This window comes from Meles meles, chromosome 3 (genome assembly GCF_922984935.1).
Source record: "Meles meles chromosome 3, mMelMel3.1 paternal haplotype, whole genome shotgun sequence".
Taxonomy (NCBI): domain Eukaryota; kingdom Metazoa; phylum Chordata; class Mammalia; order Carnivora; family Mustelidae; genus Meles; species Meles meles.
In genome coordinates, this window is record NC_060068.1 from 117,753,993 (window position 1) to 117,767,261 (window position 13,269).

Genomic DNA, 13,269 nt, shown 5'->3' on the forward strand with positions numbered 1-13,269 from the left:
CCATTCAAAGTCTCTTCTCAGAAGAGAAAGAAAAAGTACTCCAGGAAAGTACTCTAGACTGCCAGCTAACAAGTCCAACAAACACCACTAATTCACCACTAACCCGGAGCGGGTCCTCTAAACCAGCTCCCTATCCATCACGCTCTTAAGAGCAACACTCCTGAGGTGCCCAGGCAGAGGAGAGTCACCCTAGACTTTTCTCCCCAATCTCCCATGCTTAGCATCTCTTAAATCCACTTTCTGTCCTTTCCCACTGCCTATCTGAATTTAGGGGTCACCTCATAACTTCCCAAGTGTCCTTAACGGATGTTTTACCTCTACTCTTTGTTTCCTCCACAGAATGGCCAGACCATTCATCTATTCATGTCACTTTTTCCTTGAGGTTCCTCATTTATTAAAATTCAACTGTCCTCTATCCTCTACCACATACATACATACATATATATTGCTCTAGTTAAATGAAACTAACTGCCATTCACAAAAACACCCTCTCCTAATGTTTTCCAGCCAATTCATACTTACTTAGCTCACAACACTTAGCTCAGACTTCAATGCCTCCCCAGTTCCCTTGGGATGTCTTCCAAAACTTCAAAAGGTTCCTAGTTTGCCTTAGGTGGTAGTCGTTTCCTCCAGAGCACCATGTGGATACCTGCCATCATAACACTTATTACACTGTACCAATGTACTACATTTACAGTATCACAATAGCATAGTGTTCGTTTTCTGCCTTGCCCACAAAACTGTAAGCAACATGATAACAAGGACTGAGCGCCCCATCTATTCCCAGCATCTGGGTCAAGGCCTGGCATATATAGTACTATTCTACAAATCCATGAATAAAAAATGAACATTTCTCAAAGAAAAATCTTTTTAATTTAAATTTTTAAAAAATCATTTCTCTCATGAGTTTTGAAGACTTAGAACTTTTAATTCCTCTTAAAATTACTATTAAGGCCGAGAGTAAGGTAAGAAAGTAGCTTTTGAAGAAAGAAGATAAGTCTTTTTCAGTAATTCATCTTCACCCTTTCCTTATTAGCAAAGGAAGCCATCAATCAGTATTTCAAACAGCTGCTTCCGTTTCTGCACTCTACTGACAAATCCAAAATTACCTACTGGGGACTATGAACTATCACTGAGAAAAACACATCCAGTACCATTTGCAAAAGTAACAACCAAACAGACCTGAAAATCAACTGTCCCATGTAAAGGTTCAAGTCCCAGTGCAATGACAGTGTATGGTGGACCTGCTTCAGGTTGGTAAACCCAGAGAACAGTCCTGATGTTGGGATTCCATGAAATGACAAAGGGGGGAAGGGGGTACCTGGTTGGCTCAGTCAGTGGAGCATGTGACTCTCGATCTCCAGGTCATGAGTTCAAGCTCCATGTTGAGCACAGAGTTTACTTTAAAAAATAATTGAAATGATCTGGCAATGCTAGAAGACAGAACTAGGACTTATTCCAGCTCTACCATTTATCTGCTAAGTTCTCTGAGCCTCAAGTTTCCTCATTCATCAAACAGGGTTATCATAAGGCTTAAAAGACAGTGTCCATAAAGCATCTAGCATCGTGCCTGGCGAACATGTTAAGCATGAAGTCAATGCTAGCACTTTCTGTTCCATATCTTGCACAACTATTTTAATCTCCGCAGGTCTCAATTTCTGTATCCACAAAATAAGCTGGTTAGATCAAATGATCCAAGACATCTTCTAGCAGCAAAAGAGTTCTAATTCTACCTGTGATCAATAAATTCACATGCCATGAAGGCAAAAAGTTAAAATTTAAAAGGACGAAGTAAACAGATTAGCTAAGGAAAACAGTATTTAACATCTAGGCTACATCAAAAGTATCAACAAAAACAGAAGATTATAATGTGCATTTTGATTGACCCCTTTATGCCAACATTAGCATTACAATATAAAAATGATCAAGAACTTGGGGCGCCTGGGTGGCTCAGTTGGTTTCGCCTGTGACCTGATTTCCACTCAAGTCACCACCTGAGACCAAGCCCCATGTCAGTCTTTGTGCTGGGTGTGGAACCTGCTGGGGATTCTCTCTCTCTTTCCCCCCACTACCCCCCTCTTAAAAAAAAAAAAAAAACTAAAAAGAATCTCCAAAATTAAAATTAAATTCCTCTAAACAGGAAATGGGACTCCATCTGCTGCTGATGGCATCAAAAACTGGCAAAATGGTAATTATTTTATCCAGTGGCTAACATTTAACCAGTAAACTAGTTAACATTTAACCACTAAGTTAACCGGAAGAAAAAACCTGTTATACTGTCAGCAAGAGAGAAGACGATAATTGTTGTACTCTAAGGCCTCTGAGAAACTGGGGAGATAAGCAGTCACTGTGAAGCATACATCCTTGGTCATAGTAAGCTAAGTGACTGATAAAGTTATCAATGTATCTTTAAAATGTGTTAAATGATAGAATAGTACATTTACTATTGTAAATGTAAACTACTGACAAGTAAAGTAGTGTTCCATGAAAAAAGATTACATACCAGTATTTATCAAGAACTATTTTGTTAAAGAAAAAAGAAACTTTTTTATTAGTAATATGGATATTAAGAGAAAAACTTAAGCACTTTTTTATGGAACTAAGGGTGATTTTAATTTTCTTCTTGGTGTTCACCTTTCTCTTCTAATTTTCAATAACAAACATAATAATTTTTGTGTAATAAAAAAGCTCATTTTACCCTGGGGCTAATAATACATTATATGTTAATTAAAAAAATGTTTTTTTTAATTTTTAAAAGCTTTTTTTTAATTTCCCCAAATGTAACAGCCAATACACAATCCCCTTACCACAGAGCTACAGAGAAAAAAAGAAGTTAAAAATCCTGATTAGGAAACTTCCTTAGATCCCAACATCAGTTAGGCTTCCATCACTCACTCAATGCCTCTGTCTCAATCAATCTCACTATTTTTGAATGAAAGAGATGTACACTTATGACATAAAATTCTAAAGGTCTCTAACTCAGACATACCAGAGGTGATGTCTTCTATACAAATTAAAGGACAGATATTAACAGATTGTGCAGAGGGGGTACAAAAGAATCAGCAGCATATTTTTATAATGCTTTATCTTTAATTCCGTGTTTACTTTCTTAAATCTGGGTACACTACAAGATTATCCAGTTAAAAGGATTAAACCTAGGGATTAAATTCCAACAACTCCAAAAAATATCTTGCTCTACCATACCAAACATCCTTTGAAAGCATAGGAAGGAAGTGTTATGACAGTTTAATTACTTGGGATTTGCCACCTAGACTTTAACACCAATTCTAGGGGCTTCATCCTTCCATTTATTCCCCTGAAAATTAACTTTAACATGCAGGTTTATAGCTCTTGCATTAAGGTCAGGGTGTTACTGTCAACTTGTTTCTACCAGAACAAAATAAGGACATAAACAAAAGACAAGTAAAAAATAAAGGTTCCTGTTTTTCAACTAATCATCCTATATACAAAGAAAATCCCCTAAAACAGATTAGCATTTAGTACATTAGGTGTGAAAACTGAATAAGAATGTTAAATCAAGCCTGTAGTGTTGTTTACCTTATAACATTTCCTAAATTTCATTCTATCAGTGACTAAGATACATAGAAAGCCAACCAAGGATGTGTGTACATGTACTAAGTCCAAATATATAGTAAATTCCAACAACCCTCCCCACTAGGAAAGTAATAGGAAAAATTATTTTATTATATTTACATTTCAGTACTCTTTAAAACTGCTAAAATTTTAGCAATTTTCCTTGCTAAAATATTAGCAATATTTTATCCAAATACTGTTGGATAAAATTCATCCATTATTAATGACACAAATAAATACCAGGCTAAATAATGGTCTAAGTTTCTCATTTCTTCCTGAGATTCAGAAAACTACCACTCACTCCTAATCGTAATTATACAGATGAGGAAATGCAGACTCAAAGAATTTAAGTACCTGCCTTAAGTCACAAAAAATAAGAAGCTGCAACTTCATGCAGTACTCTTGATACTACCAATCTCATACTATTGTGATTGACAGTGTCCCAAATACATTTGTTAGCAGCACATAAAGTACCAGTATGCACTTTTTTTTTTTGGACAGAGAGAGACACAGCGAGAGAGGGAATACAAGCAGAGGGAGTGAGAGAGGGAGAAGCAGGCTCCCCGCCACACAGGGAGCCCGATATGGGGCTCGATCCCATGACGCTTGTATCATGACCCGAGCCGAAGGCAGAGGCTTAACCCACTGAGCCACCCAGGCGCCCCCAGTATGCACTTTTAAATGAAAACACATGAATCCAAATTTCCCATTAGAAGTTTCCTTACTAATGTAATAACAAAGTAAAATCAAAAGAATGTTATTTTCCCCCAAAGGAATATACAAATAGGTTTAATCCCTCAACTGCAAATCCATCTTCCTCAAAGCAATGGTGCTTGGGAATGGAGACAGAAAGTCTACAAATCTTCAGGTATATGAATACCATACAGAAACACAATCAACATTACACTCTTTGGACAAAAAATAAACTCCTATTTTCACGAAATTATATTTAAAAAGAAGCATTATTTGTTTTGAAAAGGCAAGAAATTGTGCTTTAAATCATTAGATTTTGTACATTATCGCAAAGATTAATTTGAAAACACTGGCTTTGAGGCCTAATATCTATAAAACATTAAACTTTTTCATGAGACATTCTTTTCAGAATTTTTTTAAACAAAGGGACAGTAAAACTGGCTCAGCATCTTAAACAATCCTACAGCATCCACTATATATGTTATATACCAGCGAGCTCCCATCACCACTTTTCTAATTCATAACTCTCAAAAAGAGAAACTTACCTGAGAGTTAATTTTGCACCTTTCCAAGCTTTGAAATCTACCACAAAACAAACAAGGAAAAAAAGACAACTTCTAGAACCTGATGAATCCAGTGAACTTAATAAAAAGCAGTAAATTTAAAAACTCAGATCCAGGGACACCTGGGTGGCTCAATCAGTTGAGCATCAAGCTTTTGGTTTTGCTGAGGCCATGATCTCAAAGTCATGGGATCAAGCTCACTCCCTCACTCCCATTCTGTCCCTCCCACCACTCCCACTCATGTGCTCTCCCTCTAAAATACATAAATAAATAATATCTTTAAAAAAAAAAACAAACAAAAACACAAATCCATATTCTCCTTTATACACTTCCAGAATTTCTAAAACCAAATATTTTCATTAATTCATTTGATGACAAAATCTGACCTAAATGGACATGAAGCTATTTTTAGTTGTCTTTCTCTACTTTCTCTACTTACTATAACTATTAATATCTTTCTTTGCAGAAAAGATACACTACCCCCCAAACCCCACTGGGGGTATCCTAATAGTACATACACATTACCTTCTTAAAATGGAAAGTGTTTTTACTTTCAGAACACACCTAGCCATAGGATTTTACATAAAAAACTGTGGACCCATATCACTGGGGGAAAAAAAAATGCATCCACAAAATTAGTTACTAAACAACTGACCAACTAACTTAATTCTCTTATATCTAGCTTCCCTGTATAGTTAATACTGAAATTCTGAAAAGTTAATCTTCCCCTTTTGTGTTGACTGATGACATTCAGCATCATTCTTAGAAATCGATCCCCAAAAAAGTTTCCAATCAATATAAGTAAGTTTGGACTGAATCAGAGTCCCTATATCTTAGATGTGAGATGTTTTTCTGTGAGAGACCAAGTGTATTGAAGCTATTGTCAAAAGTATTGTCAAAAATATTGACAAAAGAAGTATTATCAAAATCTCTCCAGCAGGACCAAGCATCTTCATGAATTCTTCTGTCTCTGAGGTATGCTGTCTGCTGAGGAACCAAAAAGGGACAAAGAAATTTTAGAATCTGTAATTTTTTTTAAGATTTTATTTATTTATTTGAGAGAGAAAGGGCAAGAGTGGAAGACAGCATGAAAGTGGGGGTGGGGTACAGAGAGAGGGACAAGCAGACTCCCCACTGAGCAGGAAGCCCAAGGTGGGGCTCAATCCCAGGACCCTGGGATCATGACCTGTGCCCAAGGCAGACACTTAACCTAATGAGCCACCCTGGCACTCCTGGAATCTATAATTTTCTTAATCCACCTACATGATACACTAATTACAAAGACTCTAAATAAATTAAAACAGGGTGCCTGGGTGGCTCAGTGAGTTAAAGCCTCTGCCTTCAGCTCAGGTCATGATCTCAGGGTCCTGGTATTGAGCCCCACGTCAGGCTCTCTGCTCCTCGGTGAGCCTGCTTCCCTTCCTCTCTCTCTGCCTGCCTCTCTGCCTATGATCTCTGTCTGTCAAATAAATGAATAAAATCTTAAAAAAAAAAAAAAAAAAAGAGAGAAGGGAGCGAAGGAGCAACCCAAACCACAAAAGCAGTAATGCTCAACCATTCATTTGTAGATGCTGACACCCAAGGATCATGCACATGGAAAAAAATCACTTGCAAAAGAATAATAATAATAATAATAAAATAAAAAATAACCAAACAAAAGAAACAAATGACCAAGGAGGGAAAAAGAGATAATCCAGTGAACAGAAAAGAATTTTAGAAAGAAAATCTTAAGTATCATCCTCAGACAGAATAAAGAAAATAATGCATCCTTAAAACAGAAACAAAGTGAGTGAAAGAGAGTACCTATACAAAAAGATTTCTTGGGGGAAAAAAAGATTTCTTGGAATTAAAAGTATGACTTCAGCCTTTACAACGTCACTACTGAGCTAGAAAAGAGTCAAAGTAATTTCCGAGAATGGGAAAAAAGTTATGAGAAGTGTTCAACATCCCCCACCAGAGAACAGAGCACAGTAAGGTATGGAATAAAGTAAGTTTCCCAGAGCTAAATACAGATTAAGACTTAAATAGAAAGAAACCACTGACAAAAGAAAGAATGCATAATGGAAAGATCCATTCCTAGGCTCACCACCATGCAATTTCAGAAAATGAGGATAAAAGAAAATTCCAAAGCTTACACAGAGGAAAAGCAAAAGCAATTACCAAAAGAAAATAACTGTGACTGGCATCAGACAGAGATTACACTAGATGCTAGAAGACAATGGAGCAATATGGTAATTCCCAAGTTCTGAGGAAAAAATGTTGAACCAGTATTCTATACCTAACCCAACTATCAATCAAGCATGAAACAAAACAAAGCTACTTTCAGACAAACAGGACTCAGGAAATTTACACCTTGACAACTTTTCTGAGTAAGTTTCTTTTTTTTTTTAATGAAATTTTTTTTTAATATTTTATTTATTTGACAAAGAGAAATCACAACTAGGCAGAGAGGCAGGGAGAGAGAGAGGAGGAAGCAGGCTCCCTGCAGAGCAGAGAGCCCGACGTGGGGCTCGATCCCAGGACCCTGGGATCATGACCTGAGCCGAAGGCAGAGGCTTTAACCCACTGAGCCACCCAGGCGCCCCTCTGAGTAAGTTTCTTAAGGATGTTTTCCAACAAAATGAGGGAAGACACCAAGGAAAGGAAGATATGTGATCTAGGGGGAAACTGGGTCTAAATCAGGTTGATTCCTAGGATGTCAGCTGCACAGCATGTCTTAAGAGCCGAAAGCTTCAGGGGAAAAAAGAATAGTTATGTAAAAGATATTATAATTACTATCTTTAAAAAGTCTTCTTTAGTCAACAAGAAAAATAAAAGGCCATTTATGGACAAAATTATACCCAAAAAACCAGGGTTAGGGCACTAAGGTGGCTCAGTCAGTTAATTGTCTGACTTGGGCTCAGGTCCTGATTCCAAGCTCAAACACTCAGTGGGGAGTCTGGCTGTCCCTCTGCCACTCCCCTCCACACCCTCATGCATGAGCGCTCTCTCTCTCCAATACACAAATAAAATCTTTAAAAACAATTTTTTTTTAAAATATCAACTTGAATGAGGTAAAACGTGGAGTGTTTTGAGCAACTGATGGAATGTTAGAAAAGAAAATGCATCTGATGCTGACAAAAGGAATATATGTACAGATTTTTAAAAAATGTACTTTTAATCCCAGCACACTAAAGGATATCTCAGAGGATATTATTTTCAATCCCTAAGCAGGCCTTCCTTAACCATACCAACCCTTCACCTCCTTTACTTTTTAAAAAATATTTATTTATTTTAAAGAGTTCACGTGCACATGTTAAGAGGAGGAGCAGAGGGAGAGTCCCAAGCAGACTCTTCGCAGTGCAGGACTAGATCTCACCACCAGATCACAGGACCCGAAATCAAGGATCATACACTTAACCTAACTTAACCTTAACCTGACTTATTTCTATTCCTCTAGCTTCTGTTACTACCTAATATCATACCACAAACATTATTTTATTGATTCTAACACATGTATTCTTCACTTTTTAATTTTCCTGAAACTAGCATGCATCTCACAATCCATATACAGCATTTTTTCCTCTTTAACTGATAGACACACATCACTGTGTAAGTTTAAGGCATATAGCATGATGGTCTGATTTACATATACCTTTTAATGATTAACACAACAGGTTCAACTAACATCCATCTTCTTGTATAGATACAAAAGAAGAGAAAGGGGGAAAAATTCTCCTTGTGATGAGAACCATTAGGATTTAGCCTCTTAACTTTCATATATATTGTATGGCATGATGACCTCATGCATCATGTTATACATTACATATCTAGTACTAATTTATCCTATAACTGTATGTATATTTTGACTCTCTTCGTCCATTTCCTCCTCTCCCTCCATACATACCATTTTATAACTACAGTCAGCCAGGTGGCAGTCTTATTAACATGTGAAAAACAATCAGTAGTTAACTTTTGAAAAGATTATAAAAACATCAGCACCAAAATTATTCAGATTAGATGAAACAGGACCTTTATCCATTTTGCTGGGTATCTCCCAGCTGTAGTCAGCAACATAAGGTCAGTAATTTATTTATTTAAATGTATTTTAAAATCTCTGTAGTCTCTGCACATAGAACGGTGACTGGCACATAACAGATAGTTAATCTGTCACATTTTAACATCTTTGAAATAGGAATGGGTCCAACAGAATGGATCCTACACAGCTGGTTCTAATGTTTTTTTCTTAGTGGTACATAAAGTCATGGCAAGTCATTACAAGCAATGGCATCTAGGATTTGAAGAAACTCCGTAACAAAAAAATTACAAAAATTAGACAGTACAAAAAAAATGGACAGTGGTGTGACTGAAATGACCCACTGCAAAAGAGAACTCCAAAGGTTGGTAAACCCAAGAAATAGAAAAACAAGCTTATCATTGAGTTATGAAACTAAACATCCAAATAAATAAAAACGAAAAGAGAAAGAGCTAAACACAATTGCCTCCTGGAAAAAGCAGAATGTCAACCGTCTTTCACTATAAGCCAGGCTACAATTATTTTTTTTATCAAATGCACTTACTATTTATGAACTATTTTTCATATATTAATAAGGTGGGGAAGTAAAGATGCACACATACAAAATCATAGAGAATGAGACAGGGACATTCACACAGATACAGACAGAAAGACATTCATGGGCAGAGTCAAAGTCAAGAGTCAAGCATCTCCAGAAATTTCAACAGACAATAGAGGATGGAGACCATGACTTCTGAGAGCAAACTTAGCAAATATCTAAAACATGACATCAACATTAGTTTCATTATTATTACAATTATACCATTTTGCTATCGGAAAGTCAAGGTAGGCTCAGCAAAGCCTTGCAAGTTTATCCTTAGGCCCCGGACCGCTTTAGGTGTAATAATTACAACCTCAACCTCTCCACAACACTTCACTTTCACCTGCCCTGGCTTGTCATTAATGACAAGGACAGACGCGGAGGCTGAAAAGGTCTCTCCAGTACCACAAAGAACTGACTAGATTAAAGGGGTGCAAAAGCTCGGGGAGGAGACTGCTGCTGGGGGGTGGGCAGTCCGCGGAACAGAGAACGGTGGCCATGACATGCAAAAACCCAGCTTCCGTCGTCCGGTCCACAAAAGCACCCAAAGGGACCCGCGCCTGATTTCGCTGAAAGAAAAGACACTGTTCCCCCAAAGAAAGCTAAAGAGCTTAAAAGCCCAACTCGCCCTGGGCGGGCAGAGGCGCGCAGTTCAGACCCCGCCCAAGACAGGCGTAGAACGATTGCAAAAATGTCACAGGGCCCAGATTGAGCGCGCCAAAGCCGGACCCACCCCCGGGAAACCGGGACGCCGGAGGCAGGTCCCTCCCCTTCCTCTCTCCGCCCGCGCAGAGCTCATTCATTCTTGTGGCGGGCAGCCCATCTTCCCCGGCCGGCTATCCCGGCACCGCAAACCCACCAGCCGCTTTGTCTCCCGCCCGGCCGGAAACCGGAGCGCGCACTCGAGCGCGCGCCGAAACGCCGCCACCCCGCACGTGGGGCCAGCCGGGCAGCCTCGCCGGAGAGCCCTTCTAGATCTCGGGCGCAAGCCCCAAGCCGGCCGCTCCTCCTTGGCGGCCTCAGGTGCGCGCTTCGCCCGGTCCTGCTCGGTAGCCGGGAGAAGAAAATGTGCATCCTGGTCGCGCCGTCGCTACCATCCGAGGCCTCTTTGAGACCCCTATCCCCGCTAAAAAACACTTGATTCTCCTACCGAAAGCCGTAGGCACCAGGCCAGGTTCTCCCACCCCCGAGCGGCGCCCCCCGCCCGTTTTATGAGTCAACGCGGCCGCCAGGCGGGCACTCACTTGAGGACCAGCTGGTCGTGCTCGGCTTTGAACTTGCCCAGTTCGATCTGCAGCTTGGCGCGCTCGCGGGCCGTGTCGTCGAGTGCGCGTCGCGCGTCAGCCAGCTCGGTTTCGTACAGAGCCTTGAGGCCGGTGAGCTCGCGGCCGCGCACCTCCTCCCGCTCCGTCACCTGCAGCTGCAGCGCGCTGTTCTCCGTCTCCAGGCTGCGCACCTTGTCGATGTACACGGCCAGCCGGTCGTTGAGCTCACGCAGCTCCTCCTTCTCCTGCAGCCGCGACAGCCGCGTGGGGCTCAGCGGCGTAGCGGGGGCGCTGGCGCGGCTGCCCGACCGCAGCGGCACGGGGGTCGCGGTCGCCATGGCGGGCGGCGGGGCGACTGGCGGGCGGAGCAGAGCGGAGAGGCCGCGCGTAGCACGGGGCACGGAGGGGGCTGCAGAAGGCGAAGCGGGGTCCGAAGTCACAAGCCGACGACCCGCGCCCGCGGAGAAGGCGGCGTAGGAAGGGAGAAGCACCTGGGTTGGCGGGAGCGGGGTTACAGCACAAAGGGCAAAGGGAGAAGACTGCCAATCAATCTTAAAATGCCCTTTGTAAGAAAATACGCGCACACACTCACACACACACACTAGGGAAGATTCGGGGCGAGGGTGACCAGGAAGGCCGAACAGGGTCCGCGCGCCGCCGCCGCCGCCGAGTCTCCCGCCCGCCGCACTTTGTTTCCTCTCAGGCGGCGCGGAGCGGCGGGGTTGGGGGGGGCTAGGGGGAGGGAGGGAGGAGGGCTGCGGGGGGCGGAGGTGGCGCGGGCAGTGGCACTGCGCTCTCCAACATGGCCGGCGCTCCCGGCACTTCCACGTGACTGTCACTGGCCAATAGAGAGCCCGCAGCGCGGTCCGGAGCTCGGGGGCCGGGCCTGTAAATTCAAAATCGGGGCCTCGGGCAACCGTCGGTCTGGCGCGCGGGGCTGGGCGTGGCTGGGGAAGGACTGAGGGAGGCGGAGTGGGGCGTCTGGGACTGCTCGCCTGGCGGTCCAGGGCCCAGCGCTGGCCGGGCCTTCCCGCCACCCCGCGAGGACCCCTGGAGGGGCCGGGCCTGCGGGTGGCGGGAAGAAGCCCGGAGGTTTTCCGGGGCGGGTCCGCGCCTCCGCCCCCACCCAGCGGTTCAGGGAAATTCAAACGTAAACGGCCACAACATCCACACGCAAAGCTCCTAGAGGCCAGGACGACCGCGGACGTTGTAATCTTATACTCGCCCGGCGGAGAGGGCTCGGAAACCGACCCGGAGGCCCGGCCGCTGTGGAGTTACGTAATGGGCTCTGGTGTCCGAGGTTCAAAACCCGCTGCATGCCGGTGCCAAATGCAAACCTTTATTTTTCTGTCGGAGGGAAAACGGTGTATGCCAACACCTCCTCGCTGTCAAAATGACCGTATGTCTGCGTGTCTTGAAGCGACCGAGCCCGCAGAAAAGCCAGAAACCCTGACTTGGGAGTCGCAAGTGACATTAACGTGTGAAGGAACCCGTACAAGCTGCTAATTGTTTTGCTTCACTAAAAACCAATGCATCAAAATCTAAACTTGTGTAAATTTAAGTAGAAATGACTTCTTAAGAAAAAAAAAAAATGAACCCTCTAATGGAACTGACAACGAATGCTAATACAATGTCCGTTACCGCTTTGAAAAGTTTTCACTCTGAGGCTGACATTTGCTGGAATTTGCTGTGCCCTGCACCGGGCTTTTCGTGGGTTATGCCTACACGCTTTGAGGTGGGGGAACTGTATCTTTTCCCTTTGAAAATTCACCCATTTAATAGACGAATTTCCCTTTGAAAATTCACCCATTTAATAGACGAATTTCCTTAAGGCTGCCCGAGAGGGACAGGACAGCATTTGAACCCAGACAGTTTCATTTGACTCCAGAGCCTCGCCCTTAAACTATAACCTAGAAGGCCACCTTACAATCTGGTGAGAACCCATCTGTAGAGTAATGACAGATTAGCTTCCTTAATAATGGTGATAATGAAGACCAGAATGTTCTTTAAATATTAATCAAGTCATGTACGTAAGAATTAGTGAAGGGCATCAGGCTGCGTATCACCCTGGGGCGCTATCTGGGCACCTGGAGTGAAGATGATCTCCTTATTAATGGTTCTCTTTTCTGCCCTCTTATCTAAAACACCATGCTGGGAGTTGAAGTTGGTGTTAGTTCAAAAGGGAATATTCAGACAATTTTAATAATTTAAGAAGGTCTTGAAAAGCCAGATTACTGGTGAAGTAATGAGACCAAAGGAAGGTGAGTGCTGACCGGAGGTGATGGAATCCAGCCTTTCCACCACAGAGAGTTTGGTTTTCACACCATACTCCCCTTTGCCTCAGACTTTTAAAAAATATTTTGAATTTTTAAGTATTTTCTTTCCACTTTTGAAGTGTTCGAACTGGATGTGAAGTGATTTCGGGCATGATCTCTGTTAGTCTCACGCCCATGAAGCTTTCTCTTGATAGAATCCCTCAATTTCAGATTGTGTTTAGGAGACTCAGGTTATGTGCTCTTACCTGAAATGACCAAGACCCTGGAGTCAAATAGTTAAGGA

The 13,269-nt window shown here is 42.3% G+C and overlaps 1 protein-coding gene across 1 annotated transcript in view; it reads right to left on the minus strand.

Annotated features, from left to right (window-relative positions):
- Nucleotides 1–11,537, minus strand: part of LMNB1 (lamin B1) — a 52,681-nt gene extending 41,144 nt beyond the window's left edge. Inside the window, exon 1 of the mRNA XM_046000831.1 lies at nucleotides 10,690–11,537. Within this exon, the coding sequence (XP_045856787.1) occupies nucleotides 10,690–11,048 (359 nt within the window). The 5' untranslated portion in view covers nucleotides 11,049–11,537. The remainder of the gene's footprint in view (nucleotides 1–10,689) is intronic.
- Nucleotides 11,538–13,269: the final 1,732 nt, after the last annotated feature.